General features: G+C 32.0%; 1 protein-coding gene across 1 annotated transcript in view; it reads left to right on the forward strand.

Annotated features, from left to right (window-relative positions):
- Positions 1-24680, forward strand: part of LOC138310399 (thyroid hormone receptor beta-like) — a 36957-nt gene extending 12277 nt beyond the window's left edge. Inside the window, exons 4-7 of the mRNA XM_069251611.1 lie at positions 4700-4905; positions 6977-7090; positions 18412-18670; positions 18914-24680. Coding sequence (XP_069107712.1) covers positions 4700-4905; positions 6977-7090; positions 18412-18670; positions 18914-19167 — 833 coding nt within the window. The 3' untranslated portion in view covers positions 19168-24680. The remainder of the gene's footprint in view (positions 1-4699; positions 4906-6976; positions 7091-18411; positions 18671-18913) is intronic.
- The last annotated feature ends 7 nt before the right edge of the window (positions 24681-24687 follow it).

The raw sequence follows: 24687 nt of genomic DNA on the forward strand, positions 1-24687 counted from the left end.
AGCTGAATTTTCTTAGCTAGGTTGTAAGACAATGTATTGTTTGTTGATGTTTCGATCAAATATTGGAAGGCCATCTAGATGGTATGTTACCGAGATAAATGCTTACAACTAAACTAGCATTTACAGAGCCACATTTTAATGAACTTAATATGCAAAAATAAATAACTTACTTTATTGGAAATGTTAACGGGATAGTGATTAAAAGGCTATTTCAAGCCAGAGTTGTTAGCAGATTTCCATATAAACTCTACATCATTGTTAGCAGATTTCCATATAAACTCTACATCATTGTTAGCAGATTTCCGTATATACTTTACATCAAACTTGTTAATTATATTGATGTTGGTAACTTATAACAAAACTGGCAGTTATAAAGTCATGTTATATTATACTGTATTTTACACGGACACATAATTGATATGAAGTGAAACATACATCTTGTTGATTCAAAATAATGTATCAGAAAATAGTTCATCGTTTCACGATTTTAAGACAGAGCACAGATATAAATTTATTTATATGTGGTATATATGACCTTGTTTAGTTAGACACCTAGATAATATTATGTATGGACGCTGAGTGGCTTGACCAGTTCATCAAAGCCACACACGGCTACATATACCACTGGTCAAGCGCTGACCAGTCTGATATAGTGTCCTGAGTATCCAGGTCATCTGGCGAGCTGCCAATATGTACAGGGAACAGTACCGGGACCAGTAACATCGTTACTCATAATCTACGCGCTTTCGATCTATGCCGGTAGGTCTGTTTACCAGTAGACTTGAATAAACTCTCTATCGCTATGACCTTGTCCCAAAATTTCAGAACATTATCAACACTTGAGTCATATTAGAACATAAGAAAATTCCTTCATCCTCTGACATTTTTGTGTGTGTTATTCTGGGAATAGATGAATATATTTTATGCCAGAATAAATGTTAAACCAATTGGGAGCTGTTCATAGTTATATATATATATATGTATTAGACGCAGCTGCTACGTAGATTCGTTGATATGTTTAAACAAAATCACGTGACCAAAATATGAACATATTGTACATACATTTTGTATGTTATTTTACCTAGTCTATTTTAGCCTTGTAATGTATCACTTTACAAGATCCCAATTTTATAGGTTGTTTTAAAATCCAAGAGTAAACATATGAAAATCACATTGTGCTGTCTATATAACAGAACAAAAAGTGCTGTTAAATTGTTTTATTATATTTTAGTCCACATCCGTGTGCTAAGTAATGATAACAATTTATGTAGATTTAATTTAATTATGTGACGTAATAGCCCACATGGGCGATGGTTACACGTTCTACAACACAAGAGTTGAACAACTTTCAAAAACATTTGAAGCGTGAAACAGATACTGAATACCATTTTGTGGTAAAAATGACATGTAATATATGAAACACATTTACCAAAATAACACACCAGAAAACCAAGAAATTGAATATTAAAATAATAATCTAAGATCTTTGATTAATCTAACTATGGTGATTAGACACATACTGGTACCAGCTTTGATGCACTAAGAGTATTACATAACACTGGTATCAAATGGGGCCAAATTACCTGATGAACGTTAATAGGACTGTAAAACTCGCCGCTAGGTTATATTGGGACGCTTGAATTGTAATGTCAATATTTGCCAATGGTCAGTAAATGTATGATATTTCATTGAAATCGACATCTGACCTCATATTTAGGTCACAAGTCCTCACATGGACAGTTATCACGTGGCTCGTATTATCACCTATAAATGTCACCTATTTATAAGTAACACTGTACCTAAATGAATCGCGTGGATAATTTTATTTTCCAAACCCAATTATGTCTCTTGATATCTCCTGTGTGCATGCATGTACTGAATATTTAGGTTCATTTACATGGAATTGATCAATGGAACAAACTAAAGTTTTGTCGCAGAATTTTACACACCAGTATATCAACTCATGATCCATACTCTTGAAAAATAATCAAACTCTACCAATTCCAAGACTGGAACAGTTCATTATGAATTCTCAGGAACGAAGTAAATTGATTTTCAAGATGTGTCACCGCGTTTGGGCTTTACATGGTTTAATGTAATGTAAATGATATGATCTTCAAAATGTTCAGTTGATAATAAAAGTTCATGACAATTTCTTTAATTTAACAGCGTGTTTCCAATATCCGTTGTTTTAGCAAATGCCAGGTATCCTAAAATCACGTGTTTTTATTGTTATATCTATTACATTGGACATTCTTCAGTTTTATGTTGATGGGTCATTGTTTACTAGATTATAATTTATATACATTGTAATAAACACCTGGTATTCCGATTTAATATTCTTTAGCCACCGGAAATAGTACCATATAGTTTAAGTTATGCTCTTAAATACTACACGCATGTTTTGATTTCAATTTTTTTGTTTAATCAGATTTAAATTTCAATCCGCTTATAAAGACTCGTAATATGTTTTGTTGGTACAATACGCTGTTGGTGTGGTTTCTTAGGTCAGTAATCTTTAGGTTTATTTGATAACATTGAAATTAAACCCAAAATCAACTTAATTGTTGTTGAAGTGTTTAATAAGTAATTTGAATACTCTAGTTGGGTCGATTTGCCATATGTTCATAATTCTTAAAGCTGATATGGCATCATATGTTCGTTTGAGATTGGAATTCAAAATACTTTTTACAAGTTAATGACTTTATTTTAATGTGTTTAATGTTCATGCGTCCATCGAGCTTTCGACGATTTATCTCCATTGAATGGTTGATTTATTAATGAACACAACAGAATGAAAGACAATGCATTTCCATTGATTGATTCATTGATTGATTTAAAACAACAGAATATTTAGACAATTCATTTTCATTGCTCCCTGGATTCATTTAATTATTTGTAAATATATTGATTTTTTTCTTTCAAATGTCAATGTTGATTATGATATTATTCAAAATAAGAAAAGATGTGTGAAACAATTATAGATAGTGAAATAATATATATTATGGCATACATATTTTCCAGTAAGTAACAGCAGCGGTGTATACCAATTGAGTCCTTGGTCGATTTGTTTGTTGAACAAATATTACTTGGTATACATATACTATGAGGTCTCTGTTAATAATTATTGTTATTAGTACATATGTACTGTTAATATTAACACAAACCCTTATTATAATCCATACAATAGATATACTGATCAGAATTAATAAGTGAATCTTGCCTTTGTGAAATTACCCGTTACACAAATTGCAAATGATACTTCAAATCCGAAACATCTGCTCTATCTTACATTCTTCTCTATAGCTGAGACAATTAATTACAAAAATATATGAAAATTATGTATTTTTGAATCACGAGAAAGGGATAAAATTACAATATATTTATGAATCTTTATCAAGAATAAATTCTTCAGATCCCTTCCTAAATTTTCGTTGAAATCCAAATAAGTAATAATATAGTAAATTCTTAAAAATGGGAAGAACATGAATAATGACATATGTTAAGGTTATAAACACAACACGGATAGCTCAAATTTCATTTTTTTACATTACAGAGCATTAAAGTATCAGTTTTGTTCAGTTATAATCACGGTTGTGCGAGTAATGTGATATGTTTATACGGACACGTGATTGTAATCCGGAACCTATCAGGGTATTCGGTTTTCTCATTAGGATGCTTTATGGCATATTCAGGATGGAATCAGTCATACATTAGAATGGTCAGCAGGTCCAAAGTCCAGTACGGACGTCACGTGACTACCAATCCCACTAAGGCCGAAGTATTGATCGTCTGCACACACAAGCTTTCACATTACACCAAGCACGCGAGGTCGACACATTGTAATATGAAATGTTGTATCGGGTAAACACATATGATGTCTACAATCGGGAGACGATTATTATCATCAATTATTGTCATATTATACATATAACATTATAAACATGTCCTTGGTTACAAATCTTTCAACAACAGCAACAACAACAATAAGTAAAACAAAGAACAAAAAATAAAAGAATTCTGGGTTCCCAGTGAGGGAAAATAAAGTTATAACTGCAAATCTGATTCAAATACGTTTTTAGAACCATTTCAAAGAACATTTTCACTAATTTTTGCAAATCTGATTAAATATGTTTCACTTATTTGGTTTGTTAATTTCTAAAATATTTATAAAATTTGGTTAACTGATAATAAATCTGAAAAAAATGAGATAGGTTTTATGGGTACATAAATCGTCCGTTATTTGTGAATTTATTTATCTATGGATGATTTTAATTACATATTTCAGTTTTAGTTCCATATTTCTTTACAAATACACTTCGATAGTATACCTTCCGTGTCAGTAGATATATAATGGTATTTGATATATGGATCAAAACAATAATTAGAGACCATTCATATAATGTGTGAAATGAGACTAAATGAGAAATTAGCTCTATCTGAGTTCAAAGTATCAAAGTGTAAATTTGAGCACTTAAAGCATTATAAGATTGCGTTCAGAAAGTTCAAGGACAGCTCTTTGAATGTCGTCATAATCCATCAACATTAAGTTTGGGAAATTCAATATGAAAGAAGGTACGGCAACTGAATAATTTGTCAAGTTTGATGGCGAATGAAAAACCGAAGTCTCTAAGATACACTTGTATGTTTACCTTTCGGAATTATACACGTTTCAAACATTTCATTTTTCTATTTGCAGTTGTCCTAAATGAAAAACAGAGAAAAGCAAAACGGAAATTAATAGAAGATAATAGAGACAAACGAAAGTCAGAGGCGCAGAAAATAAAACTGAAGGCCGATTCATGTTCACATGATGTGCTCACAGATAATGACAAGGTTCTGATTGCCGAGGTTGTGAATGCTTATGAATGCTCAGCCACCAAGGTGCAAACAAAAGGACCCGGGGTACGTATGGCAAACTCATCTTCTTGTTCTGGTGAATAGCCAAACTTGTTTAGATATCAAATACCTTTGTTATTGTAAATTTATAAGTAAACGTTCAGTTTCTATTGATAGTCCAATGTTGATGAGGTTTAAACAGGTGTTTTTCATTGTTACAAGTAGTTCTGTGTAGGATTGAGGACCCTAGCATGTATCAAATATCTGAAAAAGTATCGTTTACCTTTCAAATCACGGAACATTTAATTTATTTTAGGTGAAGTTAACCTAATTTTTACATGTTAGAATAAATATAGGTATATTTTAGTTTTTTTTTAAAATAAATGCAGAATAATGTTCAACCTTGCAATGTAGATATTCTACTAATCTATCATTTGTTTTAGTATCAATGATGTATACATTGTATGCATGTATAGATCTTGTTTGCGACATATCATTTCAAATGTTTTGTAGATTTTGTAGAAATATTTCAACGAAAGGTATGAGATGACATTACCATTTAATGGGTACAAAGTTGTTCGAATATTATTTTGGGTGTTATTTTTCAAAAGATATTTATAGAAATAAAAAAACAATATGTAAAAAAAGTTTTTGCACTTATTAGATAATTATATAATCAATCAGGAAAACTAGTTTAAGATAAATTATCAGGGGACATTATAGTAGGGATATATTTCCCAGAAATTGGGTAGTAAATAATAATTCTTCTTAAAGCCTGAAGCAATACACAATCACAAGGCCATGGACTGTATGTATTTGCCTTCCATAGCCAGAAAGAAGGAGTTGTTGGTTTAAGAGAACTGTATAGGGAGGAATTCATGAATAGATTAACATAATAATAAACAAAAGTTCATGAACTTTTTTCAACCGAAATCAATTCGGGGAAACGATATTATGGGGTTTCTAGTTAGGTTGACGCGATGCGATGACATTCCCGAGCCGCCATGTCAATTAAAAATTCGATATAGAAATTTAAAGTCAATAATAGAGCAATATCTTAAGAAAATAAGCAACCAATTTAAATGCGAGATATTGTTTCTTGACACACCAGGCGTAACGGATTTGCTCATAGTTGGTATCGATGAGGAAACGTTTCAAATGAACATATTTATTTTACGACTTTTAAATGATCAGTTTTTATTATGCTGATGACAAAGGTGCTGTGATTTTGTAATTAATTATAACATCATTTAGATGTATTATGTAGTATAAATGACTTTCGAAGGGCAATATAAAGAATGCAATAAATGCAATACTAAAAGTTAATTTCGTACAAAAGATTCATAGAATAATGTGTAAATTTTGAAAATAATAGAAAAAAATTTGATTTGAAGAAAAATCATATTGACATAATTCTTTTTCTGATTATCACAAAAAATAAAGTTCGAGTTATATTTATTTTAAAATTTTTTATGATATACAGAGGACTACATTATGTACTCGGTATTTGCCTCTTGTTTCAACAATAATAATCAATTTTAGCACTCTTTACATTACATTAACAACATTACTGTCATGGTGTCACTTTTAACTCAAAATTACATCAAAAATCACACACAATTCCCTTCAAAAGTTCAAAACATGTCTTGAGATATCAACAGAATAGCCTCGATGCGATTACATATATCTCATTCAAAATGGACGATCCCTGGATCTTCTAACACAACAACACGCCACCATAACACTATCAAGACAAACGAGTGGCTCTATCAAGTCTTACCATTGCTGAAATGCCCTATTCCTTGTCCCGTTTAAAAATTCTCTTCCCAATGTCCCCATAGTCTGTGAATCTGACAAATTCTTCTTCCTTCTCCGGCCGTCCTCTACTTCCCGTGTCCAGTTGATAGCCTAAAACGGTAAATACGTGTGCTATATTTATATAACGTTGTGCCCAGATAAGTAGGTTGAGCGCTGGGTGCAGGAGGGTATTGTCCTTTGGAAGGGCACTGACCTCACACTCCAGCCAATAGGACCTAGCTTTTACATGTACTCTAGTTGATCATAATAGCATGCTATTGCTGACCAGGGGTGAATCAGAGGTGAACCTTTAGTTACCGTTCATTATGTATCCTTGCAGATGGGCTGTACAGACACCAACGATCCGGAGGCATGGCAGCAACTAGCGGATGCGATGACCCCCTCCATTGTCAAAGTGGTCGAGTTTGCCAAGGGTGTCCCAGGCTTCATACAGGTGAGCTAAGTTCAAGTTTGATCTGTCCAAGTTTCTGTTTCTTTGAGTCAAGACGGATGTTTATATCTACCAGTTCGCCGTGCATTTCTGGATGAGCTGTGCAATACTTGCACGATGTGATGTTGGGAAAATTGTACAGAATGTGAAAATATATTGCTATGACTACTTTATGGTTCGTATAACATATAATATCGACATGTTAAATATCAAACACATTATATTTTTATTTCGGACGGTGAGGTGTGGACATTGTGATAACCACGTGTGATTTCCGGATAGACCCTCTTGATATTTAGATTGCACGTCACATTATAACCTGGTTCAGCTATACACGTGTAAATATTATCGGGAAAAAATATTTTTGGAATTTAAATGGATTAGAATATCTCAGTAGATTACAATGATTATAACCCTATATTTTAACATAACGTCAATTACGTCACAGCAGATGATGAGATTTAATTCAAAATTACGTGTTCTTATATATAGTATTAATTATATTAAGCGGTAATTACATCATGATAAACGCGATACTTTAATACTTATGTGATCGAGAGTTACAAAAAATATTCAACTGTTACATCATTGCTGGTTACCATTAATATGTAACACTATTTGGATAATAATTAACTATTATGTTACGTAATACTGCAATGAAACCACAATTGGAATCACTGTATTAAATACCAAAGTGATTTCTATAACTTCCGCCTTTGATTTCAGTATTTGTTGTCGTTGTGAATCGATTTCACAAGACTAGTTTCAAGTGAATACACGTAGGATGTTTAATCGTTTATTTAAATAAAATGTATTTTTAGAATAGATACAAATTTGTTTTAAAATAATGTGTTACGGAGTTTGATTTGCGCAAATTACAAAAAAAAAAAATACATTTACATTATGAATTCAAAAGTTATATTTTGAAATATTGATTAATTACACAATCAAATTCAAATGATGATTTAGTCATCCGAAACGGTAAATACAGCGAATTAATTTGGTGTAAAATGTTACGTCTAATTACGCTAAAAATATTGTTAGAGTCTTGTAAACATATATCTAGTGATACATGCATTGTCAAATTTCACAAGCGTATTGCTATAGAATATAAAAATAAATCTAAAAGATACCAACGGCTGCAATTCTTATAGAATATTTAAACATTGAGCCGGAATTTGCAAGTATCAAGAAGAGCTTTTCGTATAATATTCTACAAAATTTTGCAACATTCATCGCATTTTGAGATTTTCAATAATCGCCGAAATGAAATTTTGAAAGTAATACCAAAAAAAAAAATAAAATATATATATATATATATATTTATTTTTATTGAGAAGAGATGGTGAAATAGAGAAACCAAGCAGTAGTCTACAACCTCATTGTACATTTTTACAGCATACAATTGTGAAATGACTTTTTCGACATGTTCCATCTTAAAACGCTGAACATAGGACGGTGTCAATTACATTGTATAAATTGCATATTGGTACTCATGTCTATAAATACATATATGGTATTGTCTGTGAATGTGTTCTATTTCTGATGAGTACATAGGTTATTTTTCGACAAGTAATTGCACGTGTAGCTTATGCACGTGAAAAAATACGTATTAACAAGATGATAGCATACATTAAAATAAATGATGGATTGGGACAATAGCTCCATATTTGCCAAACAATAACATTTCACAACCATTAGGGTTATGTTGTGATAGACATAGAAATAATTGACATTTACGGTGTATGTTTACATTATGTATAGTACTTTATGATAAACAGTTGGGTGCTTGGTTATGACACATTTTCCATTTTTGATGCTGTGAAACAGCATTCTTAGGTACGCTCGGCGAGCCTGTGCACATCAAAACAATGAAACCACTCCGCGATGAAATTTAAAAGTTGTTTTGTTCATTTCACGTAATACTTGATAGTATGAAAAAATAAAACCTCAATATTCAAAACCATAGACATAGAATTTGTACATACGTATACACCATGAATGGAGTGTTTTAAGTATTCAGTTGGGACTCTATGATATTTGTATTACTCCGAGAACACTGGTCTCCCGAAAATCACGAACAACGCCTTCTTCGCTGTCTTCCTCCGCGACAGACTTTCGATGGATTTTGGATTGTGTATGTTTATTTAAATTTTACGTAATTCATGCTAATGATCGATTATTGTAATCAAATGTAAGGAAGGTAACTGCAAAAGAAAGTTCTTATAACGCTTATAAAGTTTTTTGTGTTGGTTGTATTGACGAACTATATCTGAGATATTATTGCGCAGTAAAAGTTAATAGTTTTTAGTACGTACGTTTTCCTCCCTTGATCTGTCACTGGGAGTTCTGTCTTTTGTTTATCGACAACTGCGGTATATTGAAAGGGGAAAAGTACCAAATCTATCAACATAAAATTACAAAATATAATGATAATATAGATCTATTTATGTACGGGCAACTTAAAGTGACAAATAAACTTATATTGCCGTGTAATGTACTGTTCGCACTGTTAACAGTGCGAACAGTACATTACACGGCAATATAAGTTTATTTGTCACTTTAAGTTGCCCGTACATAAATAGATCTATATTATGTACGGTAGCCTTATGAAGACTTGCTAAAGTCCGATGTATTGCAGGGAGTTTTCATGATGTTAGCGTTCTTATGGATTCAAAAGAAATTTGACTGTTATAAGTAACCGAATAATGTACCCTTTACTTGACACACGATAAATGTTCTGCACGATAATATCTCGCCAACCAGTTACTGTTAGGCTTACGAAGACTTGCTAAAGTCCGATACATTACATGAAGTTTTCTTGATGTTAACGGCTAGCGTTCTTGTGAATTTAAAAAGAAATCTGAGTGATATACGTAATGAAATAGTGTACCTTTTATTTGGCAAAAGTATCTGGCTATGATTTATTAGTCAAAAGTCGTCAAAGCAACCCATGTTAGTTTTCTAAAAAGGAAACCAAAACATATCCGGAAATGGTGATATTTCTAATGTTATATATTTCCGAAAATATTCTTCAATGTTAAGTGGATATCAAGATACGAAAATGTTCACTTATTATTTTTTTGTCTTTGAAGAAACATTGTTTTTTTGTCTTTGAAGAAACATTGATGAAATTGATAATTTAGTAATTAATAAAGAATTATAAAAAATGATACTCAGATTCTGAACGGTTTTATTAGAAACATATATACATATATGTATTTGTGTTTCTGGTTTCATTGGTGTTGAAATCGTTATTTCAAAAATAATTTAAAAATAAAATATTACAGTTTTTTCAGGATAATAAGTTATTCGACTTATTGTTCTTGAAAAACTTCATATATCATAAAATAAATAGGGTATATCGTAAATATTTTTTGTTAAATTCCGAAATTCAACACTGCACACTTATGTATAGTTTACTAAATTCTATATTTAAATGAATAACCAATTTCTTTATTAATTCCTTTGTTTGAGTCCTTCATTCACAGCATCTATGAGTGGCCTTGGCACTTTGATTCTTGAAGGCAGATCCAAGTCTTAAAAGAATCGTTGATTGAATTATTCAACTTTGACGATATAACACTACTAGTGCTAGTATCAATGTATCATTTTCATCATTTCCATGTTTACTTCATCTATATATATATATGTGAAATGACGCAATTTTAAGTACGGATAAAAATTTAAAAAAATTATCAATTTCTTTTTATTGAATTAATATGATATTTTTACTGTAAAGTTCACAATGCGGTTCAATATATTGATATTATCACAGTACAAATTTATGTCCCTAAACGGAAATCAAATATGTATATACAAAGTCAATACTATAGCGATAAGCCATACTCACATATTTTATCTTTCCATTTCGTCTGGCTGTATCTCTCACAAATACACACAAAATCTGCCCCCAAAATCCACGATAATAACTGTCACACTGTCAACATATGAACAGCTAATTCACATCCTGTAAGTTTTTTTTACCGAAAGAATAAGAAGAACGATCTCCTTGTTTGTCAGATACTCTCCTCCTTATTTCGGTTTTCTCCAAATATGGGGATATGATAATATGTTTTGCTGCACTGCTCACGTTCTTTTCGCACTTGCGCCTGGGTTTCACTCCCGTCTCGCATAAGAGGTTCGATCCGCGATGAATATTGATGTTAATCTTGTTTCGGGGATTAGGGAGACGAGGTAAATATATATTATGTAAGCTGTTTCAAGTCTATGGTAAGAAGTTGATATTATCTTTGATTTATATATCAATAACATGAATTAATCGTGCTCATTTTTTATTCATGCCTTTTAACTTGTATGACATGACCAGCATACGGTAATCTTCCATTAGTATCCATGTTGTGCATTCATTCAAATTAGAAATTGTGTAGTTGGAATATAATTGAAATTTTTTTTACAGTCTTATATCTATGACTAAATCGATTTCTTTTACGAAAAGTAGATTTAAGCAAAGATTTTTTAAAGATATGAACTAAGCTGTTTCACATAAATTATGCACCAGAGTGAGAGTGATGCTGCGATGATGCCGAGACATCTAGGAAACTAGAAAGCGATATGAAATACACATTTCAATTCTACTTGTGTTAAAACAGTAGATTATATATCAATGATTAACCAAAGCGTCTGATGTAGAAAACTAATATATGCCTTTGTTATGTTCCTACAATTAACTATCGTTTGAAAGTCATGCACATATATGTAGATAATCTTATAATCTGATATATTGTTGGATCTTTTAACATATAAATTTCAAAAGCAAAATGATAGTGCTAGTAGAGAATTGTGATGTCTAAGAGTTTTTGTAACAAGAAATATCTTTGCGATTAAATTTAAAAAAATGTAGCATCTGCTCTGTGAAAAAATAAGGCGTCGCCATGATTTTTTTTCTGTTTTTTTTTTTTTTTTTTGTGAAATTGTCATTAGTCTGAATTTCTGTACAAAAGTATTCCTATTTATAACAGTGTATATAGTATCATATATATATCATGGATTGCGTATTGCAATATAATCTTTTGGTAAATAAGTAAACAACATAAATACAATTGGTATCAAATTGAATTGGAAGAGAGAGAACGAAAGAAATCGAAAATATATATGATGATACATGTTGATGTCGATGTGGTATATGATTCTAATGGTCAAACGATTAGTAACATGACAAAATATTACAACAATTCATGCCATGCTGATCTCAATTAAGCTTATATCATGAATTAACAACATATATTGTTTAAAATAAAGAAATACATTTCACCTTGATAACGTATGTTATACAAACATCCATATGTATTTTCAAAACATTAAAATTAGAACTTGTTTAGATACGATTACCAAAATGATAATAATATGAATGTTTTTTTGTCAAAATAAATGTACAGTGAGTACAATAAAATCACTCAATGAATAAGGCGGAATTATTGTCTATAACATGGGGGAGATAAAAACATAGGAATGACTAATAATAGTGCCTGTAAAAAATTGGATTTTAATTTTCGTCAAGCGAGATGATATCATTTCTGGATAACACAATAATATTTTAGGTAGTGCCAATATTTTTTTGCAAGTCTTTGTTATCTTAAGGATTAAGAAAGATGGGAAAACCAGTGTCATATTGTTTTAAGTTAAACATTGAAAATGACAATACTTCATTATCTTTTAGAAATATCGAACACAGAATTTAAAAAACGCAAATGAATATAAAACAAAAACAATAATGTCCATTCATTCGAAAATAATTTTGAAATAAATCATTCGTTTTTTTCTAATATATGTTGGTTTAGGAAGATGCAAAAGCAAGTTATACATATCGCGGTGAACGAACAAAACGAAATATGTTTTGGAAAACTGTTTTTCTTCTTGTTTTGTGTTCAGATATGAAAATATACCACAAATACAACTGCTTTAGCTTTTCTCTCGTAACAACTGAAATCATAACATTACTATCATTGTAGGTTTATATTAAGACGGATGTATATCTCAAGCTCTTATTCATAAGTTGCATCTCTCAGTCAGAATAACAGAAATGGTTAAGGGCAGTATATAAATAATGAAGAAAAGATTTTTTTTTTTAATTTTGACTCTTTGATTAAGTTTTCTGCGCAAAATCGCTTTCTTTGATATTCTGAGATTCTTATGCTTGCTATTTCTGCTTGATTTGTGTGACAAGCAAGGTTAAATGCGCATAACAATATAATATATTTATTAGGTTTTTTTGCTGTGATCATTTGAACGTTGTACACCACATTCACCTTGTCCATAGAAAACGAAATCAGACAAATCCTTCACGTCTGACTGTGACTTATAAAATTACTCTGTTTCATTCTGAGACACTGTCTTTTGTTGCGTTGCCATGGCAATGTAGTGCGGTCAGCTCATTTGAATATCCATGAGCCGCCGAGATGGTCACGATGGTCAATTTTTATTGATTGTCCACTAGGAAAGCTTGACCAGCCGCCACCTCTCCTCTCCTGGAGCGTGACCTTAGTCACATTGTTTGTCCAAGGAAGTTTTACATTATGCACTGACCTCCTTCGCCCATTTACATTTTTTTTGATAGCATCTTCTTTTGTATTGGAATCTCCAGTTTTCTTAATGCACAACGTATTCATCTAGTCTGAATCGGTTGTAGTCTTCCGGAAATGCATTTAGCTATTTAAACTCTGTACAAGTGTACTAGATTCTTGTTATTCTTGCAATGCCATTTATAATATAATAAACTGTCGTTAGCGGTCAAAACAATGTCAAGGCGATATTTGTCATTTATGAAAAAGCGATTTAAAAAAAATAATAAGTCACTTGTTCACATTAAAAACAAACATGTGATTGAGGAATGTTTTAATTAGACAAGAGAACATGGTGTTATATTAAAACAGTTTCTCTTATATTAAAACAGTTTCTCACTATTATATGGTAACCTAGGACAGGTAAAAAAAATCATCGATGCTTTTCTAAGATCAGAGAAGAAAGATAGCAACACAAAAATGTGTACTATATAAAATATGTATATATCACTCTATCAAATGGCAAGGTGATATCATTCTCTTGGATGGTATTCTAAGATGAAGCATGATCAAGGAGAAAAAATGTTTACTGTACAAAATAAATATCATACATGTTTTTCTAACAAATATTTTAACACCAAATTATTCGTAAGGTCAAGGACATATTTTTTATAATTAGGAATGGGTGCGGTTGACTAAGGCGTTACCATGCATGGTCCACTGATTGAGACAATTGATAATCCTGATGGAAACACGAAACTGTATCCCTATTTGTCACATTTTTACCTGTACGGGTATAGTTGAAGGGTTGGCATGCCCTCAGGCAGGGCCATAACCCACGGACAGTAATATAAAGAGTACCCAATGACACTTAACTTGCTACAGTTGGACATTGCTTTAATTGTATTCCTTATTGCAACTTTTAAACCGTTTAAATGACAGTTAATTTTTCGATAGTGATTTTAATGGGGATATATATTGTTGTGTGAACGAGGTATGAAATACTTTCCGGACAATATCAAGGCCTTTTGGTATTTTAATACTGTTAATCTTAGCACTTTCCATGTCACACATGTTCCGCTAATGTATAATTGTACTAAGTTGTAATTGTATTTTCTATGTCGTTAGTATAGTTATAAATTAGCTATGTAGCAATTATCATATAACCACTAATTCATCATTTCGATATATTGTTCCAAATTAATTACAAAGTATTTGATGAAACTCTATGGTGTTAAATAATAATCCGGTTACTCTAGTCAGTTGATGAATGATATATACATTTTTTATAATATGGTGACCAAAAATAGATAAATAGAAAACGATTTTTTTTATCTTGGAAGATGTTGGAGATTGTTTCATTCCTTTGAAATTTGTGACACAGAAAGACAAAAAAAGCACTAAAGCAAAATAATAATAATAATTTAAAAAAACAAACAGACAGAACACTCACACATAAAAGAACATATGTGCTCACAAATATATAATCTGCTTAAAGATGCTCCACCGCCGATAGAGCATAAATGATATTCATCATTTGAACAATAATTGGTGTTTAATCGTGTATATACATGCCTAATTAACACAAAAAATAACATAAAATAATTTATTTTGCCTTTGGTGCATGCGCAATCATTACTTCATTCCATATAAGATATAGTACCACGGATTTTTTTCGGGATGCAATTAATTATTTTTTGTATATTTAATTTTAAGTAAAATTAGAAGCTCTACCTTTTCAATGGTGGTAATAGTAAGTAAAAGTAAGTAACTTTTGTAAATGAAGAAAAATAATAAATCGTCTGCTCCTGTTTTTGATAGTGAAAAAATACCATTTGTCAGCGGTGGAGCATCTTTAAGATTTATGTATATAGAATAATGAAGACAGTTATTAATATTTCTTCTTTGACCCCTATACATACAATGTATATAATGATGCATTTACCTGAAATCGGCTAAGGGAAATGGCTTTAAAAAGTCCGAAGTTATTTAACCTTGCACTTGTCTGTTTTGTTCAAGTATTATTTGTAAAGAGTTGATGTGAACCTCCAACTTAACTTTACCCTCGGTTGGACTGTGTTTGTTTTGGTCAAGTGTAATCTATGAACACTTGATTTTAATTTTGAGCGTTGCATCATATTTATTTGGTTCTTGGTTTTTTTAAGAAGTATTTGTTAAAAAAAATTCATATGAGAATTACATCAATGCTTAAATGTTCTAAATTGCATCAAGTGTAGTTGTTTTTTATGTATTTATGTACATGATTGACACTTCTTTCCAAACTTGCATCAAACTTAGTTAGTTCTATTGTTAAAGTATTATTTATGAATAATCCATATATCTGAGAAAATATCCAACCTTGCAAAACTCAGTTGGCTGTTTTGCTTAAATAGTTTTGTTAAAAAAGAATTGATGTGAATTTCCAACCTTGCATAAAACTTTATTGTTGGCAATCCAATCCTCTAGATTAATAAGTGTAACATTGCCCGTAAAATCTACATTTTATATTTCAATTTGAGAAACATAGGCCCTGCGTGGACAACCACTAAAGATCTCCAGGTGATATCACATTATGCATGACTGGGTTTATGTGTATACGGCATTATGAGAGTCTATAAATTATACTGATATAGCGCTGGACTGTGGTCATTTTCAGGTCAGGCCAGGTCAAGGTCATTCCTTATATGCCATTTATCATGGCTATTATTAACATGGCTGATTCGAATAATTTACACTCTTTTATCAACTGACCGGCGCTGGTGCCAAATATCTATATAGATCAGTAATGCGATGCCAGCTTTCAAGCGATTAATAACATCATTATGGGTTCCGTAGACTACCATGGCCGCGGTAATTAATGATAAATATGAATGTTCATGTACTCTGTCCGGCCACCGGTCAGTCTATATCTAGGTCAATCGATCTATTCATAGTGCCCAGTGGGTTTGAGGTGTGTAAATAATATACATAGCCGTTATCTGCTAACGTTCCCTACAGCATATTATAATACAGAACGCAAGGAATTCACCAACGGAATATTTTAAATATTACATGCCAAATTGTATATCTAAAACGTACACACCAAAATGCTAACGCGGTGGCCCCGACGTTTTATCACAAGCCCTCTCCTCTGGCCTGCGAATTCCAAATCCGTGAGAGGCAGTTGTCAGGTACTGACCGCTGGTCGTTTACTTGTCTTCGGGTACTCCTGATTTCCTCCACCAACCAACCTAGTACGTCCTTAAATGACCCTGGCTGTTAATAAGTTGTTAAACTAATAAAAAAAGCAAAATGTTTACGCGGTAGATGTAAGAAATCATTAAAGATAACTTTAATTCCAATGAAGAGCGATGGATAAAATAGTTTTTGAAATATTCATATGAAAAGGAAGTAGAAAACATATCAAAAAGGGGCAATTTCTAAACTGTTACTTGATAAAATGAGAAAATGTTATTCAAAATGTGAAAAAAGGAAGTAGAAAAATATATCAAAAATAATAATATAATATATGTATATAATGAATTTAATGGCGCAATTCCCTGACTAGATTGGTAATGGTATAGCTGCCCAGATATAGGATAAAGTAATGTTTAATTAATGTGAATAATATAATTCTTTGCATACCTTGATCCCATTATTCCTATTTATGCCTTTTTTGATATGTAAATACCAAATTGAATTGTAGGGAATCCAAATATATGTATTTATGTTATATTAAACCAAGAATTATGTTAAAATGCAGAATAGAAACATTTGTCAAATATCTGTACGTAAAATGATTTTATCCCAGGGTGTGAGTTAGATAGTTAGTTACTAAATTATCGCCTATATTACTCAGCATACTTTAGTACTATATAGCTGATGAATAACTACTTATATAGCCATTCTCTAAAACTCTTGTCTTAGGACTAAACCAACCAAGCCGTGTATTTGCATTTATACAGAGACCGGTAGCTTGTGTATTTCCAAGAGCTACCGGTATTTTATACATAGTTATTCTCATTGACCTTTCTATACTTATCAATCAACGAATGCGCATGTTTTGAACTTACGTGCGAGTACATCTTCGCGCGATAACGCTTGTGGTCAAATTCCAGGCACGTCGATAACGAAATGTGATGGATATTCTCGCGAGAGATAGCGAGATCGTTAGCTTTATTTCCATGACATTTTGATAGAATTTATTGTAGAAATAATCAGCTGAGATACATAAGTTCCAAGAGCATGATTTCCCCATTACCATAGGTATACAGGAGATAAAATCCTTTCATCGACTTGGTTAGGAGCCGACTAAGTTAAGGATGAAACCGATCAAGGAAGGCTAAAACCATGATAATGGTTTACAAAAAGACACATGATATAAATATATTTGAAACCGTTCATTATTTTGCATTCGTAATATTTTTCTGTTTCGTCCTTCTTGGACTATACCCTAACGTGGTAGGTACCATACAGCCATTGCCTCATTCTAGGATTCATTTAAAGTTTTAGGGACCATACACTTACTTCGGTCTTGCAGGACAACCCTTTATTTCTAGGGATACCATACATATATTTCCATCCTCTATGACACCTTGGTAGCTTGTTAGGTTCATCAAACATTGAAACAATTTTAATGTTGATAAAATTTGGTAAAATGTCTATTAAATTATTTCAGCTATTTGTAGATGACCAAATTTTACTGTAACTGTTGATAAATTTTGAGGTAACTTCTATTTTTATTTATTTCAGCTATTTGTAGATGACCAAATTTTACTGTAATATTGATGAATTTTGAGGTAACATCTATTTTTTTTATTCCAGCTGTTTGTAGATGACCAAATTTTACTGTTGAAATCCTGCTGTATGGAGATCATGTGTCTTCGAGCGGCCTGTAAATATGACCAGGAACAGGAGACACTCACCATGCATAATGGCATGACGTTACACAAATCCCAAATCAAGGCAGAAGGGTTAGGCATTCTTGTGGAACCTATTTTCGAGTTTGCTGTCGGCTTAGCGAAGTTAGACCTCGACAAGACGGAGTTAGCTCTCTTAGCAGCAGTTCTACTTATGCAGTCAGGTAAATAATGTTCATTCACCCAACATTGGTTAAGTTTTGGTGCAAGATATGAAGTGATATTACATGTACATGTATCTATAACAAATGACATTGATTTTTACATTAATATGATATCATAACTGTGTAATTACTTTGTATAGGCATTCATTTCAAGGAAGAAAATCAAGGATATTAAAAATTCAAAAACGGTCTTTAAACTCCTTTATTTGTGATTTTAACAGACTTTATGCCATTTCATTTCAGATCGTTCTGGCTTAAAGGAACCTGAAGCGGTAGAGAAACTCCAGGATGATGTGCTAGGTGCCTTCAAACGATACGTAGCAGTAAAGCGGCCACAACAGCCTGTTCACTGGGCTAAGATCTTAATGAAGGTGACTGATCTTCGGACAATTAGTACAAGACATGCTGAGAGGGTGCTATGTATACGTCTGGACCATTCAAATGAAATACCTCCCCACCTACTAGATTTGTTCAATGAAGGGGAACACTACTTATGAGAGGAGGTTTTTTACTACAAGGATTTAAATCCTTGGATAGAATAACGAAGTGATTCTTTCATCAACCAATAGTAGTGGATAACTGAGTTGAAATCTTGTTGATACTCTAAAGTTTGTATGGCGCATCACATCAGACAGACAAGAAGAACTTGAAGCGGGATAAAGTCAGTGAACTGTGTGTGTTCTTCGTTGTCAGACTATGAGGTGCCAACATGGGATGCAAAGTGATGATACGCTTTGCACATCATTGCACGTCAGCAAATGAGGTTCAAAAGTTGGCAAGAAAGACTACATAAGAAGACTAATGTAGATATATTCGCCAAACGTCTTGTTTTTCAAATGTTGAAAACAAAATGGCAACATACGGAAGAATAAGGACTTCAAACGTCGTTGAAGGGACATGTTCATTTAGAATCATTGTTTTGTGTAAGGATTCTGTTGAAGGTTTTGTTCGTGATACTGTAACAGAACATTTGAAACCACTTATGGATTCATCATGTTTGGAGTAAGTCAACATTTATTCTATCAAATGTTGAGAATACTCATAATGGTACCAGAAGTTAAAAACAGAACTATTTTGCTCATCGTAACCGTGCTATTACGCCATCCGTATGATGGCAATAACCCAGTGCATGCACCATGAAACAATCTTGAACCAATCCCAATTGACGTATTTTATAACTTCCATAGTATTACGCTTACAACTTGTTTCATGACCTTTTAACTTGACCTCGTGAACTTGCATATCATTAAACAGACATACTACAAGGGCGTGATGTTAAGCAAAGGATAAATATCTTATCAATTAATCCAGAAAGTCTATTTCATAGAAAAGGCTGCATTGTCCCAATACCTTCATAATAAGACATAGCTTTGTTCCGTAAATATGTTTTGCGAAATCAATAACTGTAACCATTGCAACAGACTCAAAACTTCTCCTATAACTTTAATAAAGTAAATATTGTCGCCATACTTCTTAAATCCACAGACCCAAAGTATTTACTCGTGTAGTTTTATCTACGTTATATCCAATGAGAGTCCCTATATGGTTCATTTTAATCTGGACCAATTATACTAAACGCCATAGATATTTAGTATTTCGCTATTGTTTTACCCCCTCGACATTAGCATAAAACCCTTGACTTACTTCTCTAATGTTTAACTAATGTATTTCCAAACAAAAAATTTAATCCTACGATAAAGTTATAAATCAACTATCTTCTGGAGGACGTCATAGACAATAATGATAAAATCATATTAATAATACGCAAGCCGGATCTACTCGTAGTTTCTAGAAATCTGATGTAGCTAAGGAATTTTAGAATTTTTTTTCTCTAATCAAAAATGTAAATCTCAAAAATGTAAAATCTGCTGAAATTGAAACGATTCTAAATCATATTGCATAGGCAAGACAAAATCAGGTAAAACAAAAACTCTATTCGCGGTGATCGGTTTTCACGGTTTCTGATCATTCGCGAAATTAAATCGCCCACAAAAATAGTTTTGATTGCAGTAATCATACTATTATCATCGAATTAATTGCTAATTAGCGTACTCATGTGTATGACTAAGAGATACATAGTTCTAGCTTTAAGTCATTAAACGGTTTTGATTTCAAGTTTCGCACGGAATCACGCACTATAACTCATGGTACCGGTGATCACATTTTTGTGAATAATATGAACTCACAAATTATTACAGGGTATTGATTTCCCCTCATATTTTGTATACTTCAACAAAACCATTCAAATATACAACACTATTACACATAATATTCCTCTATATCAAGGCATTTTAAAAATAAAAAGTTATTTTCAAATTAAATTTATGAAACATAAATTGAACTTCACGAAAACAACTTTTTTACGTTAAATACATGGTATCGTTATATACCCATATATGCTTTCTAATCTTATATATTTTCTTTTTTTATTTATACTTAATTATATATGAGTAATTTGTGGTCATTGACAACATTTGACGACGGATTGACGTGACATTTCCTCATTACATATAACGAGTATTTTGTGAAGTAGCACAAACTATTTTCGAGAATCTACAAACATAACAACAAACCAAATGCTACGGCTGTAGATGGCGTAATCAATTGGGGAATTACGTATGTTTTAATATTTATTCATTGTCACATGTACAAAGTAAGAAAGTAAATAAGATAGCTTTTATACGTTTCATGTTTAAGTTTAACTCAGTGTTTATTAAAAGTGAATTTGTGTATGATAAGTATATATTTAGATAACTTATGTCTGGTTATCTCCCTTACTCCACATCCGCGTTTTAGAGTAAAAACCACTTACTGTGTTATGAAAGACAACTCTTGCAAGGCAATATTTACCATTAATGCTTGATTGAGTATGGATATATAACATCCTGATCAAATTAATCTTTTAAAATCTACATTTAGAAACCAATTTCCATATACCGTTCATATTATATACCAATTAGCATTTAAATGCGACATGTTTATTACAAATGTCTGGGAAAATGTATGCGGAATGTAAGGGAGATAACTAGACTACTGTAGTTTTGTGGGGCGTTTTTATAATATCATGATTCTCTATTGTACGGGAAACACTTACTATACAGCCGTATCTACCTCAGTTTCTGTGTATAATGTGAACATTTGTGAATGAATAAGGAGTGGAATAATGACCTGTATATTGTACAGGTGAGTGAATTATGCGGACGGTTGACGTGAGCCATGTATGATGTACAGAAGTATAAATAAATTGAGTGGAATGAGTGAATTGGTGCCTGAATGATGTACAGAAATGTGAATTATTTGAGTGGAAAGATGACTCGATCCCTGTATGATGTACAGAAATGTGAATGATTTAAGTGCAAGAGTGAATTGATCCCTGTATGATGTACAGAAATGTGTAAATGTGACTTGAACATGTCTTTCTATGTATTTGCGACGTTTCCAGGCATGAGAAATATAGCACTCTAGTGTTAATAGGCTGACTTCAAGAAACTCAACCACTAAGGGACAACCATATTCTATGAGCCAGGATATCCGAGAGGTATCTACACAAGCCAAGACAGGCTTCCTTTTGATGCAGCTTTCAGCCAAATGTTCCGCCAAAAAACAATCAATAATATAAAAAAATCAAAATTTTACTGGAGAAATTTAACATCATGAAAAATTCTTCGACCATGTTTTCATAGCTTAATATTTATACCGATGCTTTACTTTTGTAAATCATAAAACACTATAAAATCAAAAGATGATGTCTTCCAGTTATAAATTCATTATAGCAGCAGGTATAAAGTCAAAGTTTCTTTTATTCAAAACATTTAAATAACGTTGTGGTTTGACCCCCAAATAACAATGATAAAAAGATAATATTTCTGTAAACTTTAGTAATTTACATCACACTTCCGAAATAGGTTTATCTACTAAAAGAAAATACTACTAGTACCAAATAAATATCATAATTACATCAAGAACGTAATTACATCAGTATTAAATACTTAAAGAGCTAGTTTCTACGCTCTCGGTCGATAATTTTCTTTGGTCAATAAAACATGCATTGACCTCATTAAAATGCAATAATTGTTTATTATATATTTTTTGCAACTACTGAGTATTAAAGGTATTGCAAGCTTATGAATTTCAACAGTACACTTGTTTGGGTTTACAAACCTATATAGATTCGGAGTCTAAATATCCTTTTTGAGAAATTGTAGACAGCCCCGTGTCAAATATCGCTTGACTTTTTTTGTTGCTAATCATAGCACATTATGTATGGGTTTTAACATCAGTGTAGTTATACTTGGTAATGTATGGTGATTAAAGTATGACGTTGAGTGCTAGTTGCGTAAATATATGTTGTATATACTTATGTGATTCTCATTACTAACTTATGACTACATGTAGATATAATAGTGCATTTGTGCAAGAGTGTTGAATGTAAAAAGTGAAAGTGACTTTATGTATGTGTATGGGAGTTTATACAAACGTAAATTACTTTTATTTGTAGCGATTACTGTACCATGTTTATACGCCATATATATCTATGATTATTATTATTTTGGAGCACCGTTGTATGGAATATGTGTGTATGCTAGCGCATTGGAACCTGTTAAATCGGACTTCAGAAAACTTCAATTTTTTCCCATGGATTCTACAAAGTTGATATCTTTTGTGATTTGCAACGTTTCTAGCTAGTGGTGAAGATTTTAGTTTTCCAATATTGCAATCAAAAACATGTTTTTCCACATTGCAATCCAAAGTATGTTTGTCCGGTGTATACGGGTTCTTCTGTATTTAAATGAATGCCTTAGGAAATGATTTTCTGTACGGATAAAAGTAACATTTTATCAACAAGTGTTCGGGCATAAAACGGGTAATGTTTAATAATGTGTTAAAACGAAGGTGACCTTCATACCTTTGTTTTTAATGTTAGCTGTGAGTACGATACTTGTAGACTGTGTCATTTGTGTGTAGGCTAAATGTTTGTGCTAACGTCAATCGGATTTATAATCAAATTGTTACAAAGTGTGCTATTTTGGAAGGTTTTCAGTCATTCACCCCTGGGATTCCAAAATGGACTATTCCAGCTTTTGAACTGGAAGAATCTAAATTTGTCTACAGGGGTGAATGGATTAAGACAGTATGTAGTATTCCTTTTATGTATGTGTAAGCCATAGTGCATAATCGTTATATGTCCATTTAAGGATGGTTTCAAATTATTTCCATTCTACACGGGATAAACATTATTTATTGCTCATAGGGAGATGATGGACTATTTTTTTTCAAAAATGAGATATTCCACAATTTTATAGCTGCACTAATTCCACTTTAAAAGGAAACTTAATGGTAGTGAGCGAGATTTGAACGAGATTTAAACAAATCAAAATTTCAGTCTTCCTTTTCAAGCAGTTTTACGTATATAGAAAATTCGTCTGTACAGCAAAACGTATTTTGTGGAGTCTTCATTTTGTAGATTTACCTTACAATTACCCTTGGATACACATTTAGACTCTTCTAAATAAAAAAAAACTAGATCAGTTCATTATGACACTTCAGGGGTAAATTAGTCAACATTTTGGAGTCAATAACAACAATGCTCTATTTATGTGATACATATTTACAAATATAATTAAGTGCAAATGTTGGAATTTTAGTAATTTCCATTTGCCGCTATGCGGAAATGATATGAATGATGCACCCATGCAAGCGTTTGGACGACCGATCCAAATCAGATTGTCACGAGTAAAGACAGACTGTATACATGAATGGGAATATTTAAGTATTTATAAGTTGAAGGAATAATTATATAACCTGTGACTGCGACGCAAAGATGGGGCGATAACCAGTATTTAACTATTAATGTAGTAGGTCTAGAAAGGTTCCTGATTATTATTAAATGTTAGGCATGCAATGAATTATGAAACCGGTGCTGTATGGATGGCATGTTAGCCCCCATCGCTTCTGTTGCTTTAACTACACCGGTAAACTATATTAAATGTGTATGAACAAACAGAACAAATTATTTG

Source organism: Argopecten irradians, chromosome 16, assembly GCF_041381155.1.
Source record: "Argopecten irradians isolate NY chromosome 16, Ai_NY, whole genome shotgun sequence".
NCBI lineage: Eukaryota > Metazoa > Mollusca > Bivalvia > Pectinida > Pectinidae > Argopecten > Argopecten irradians.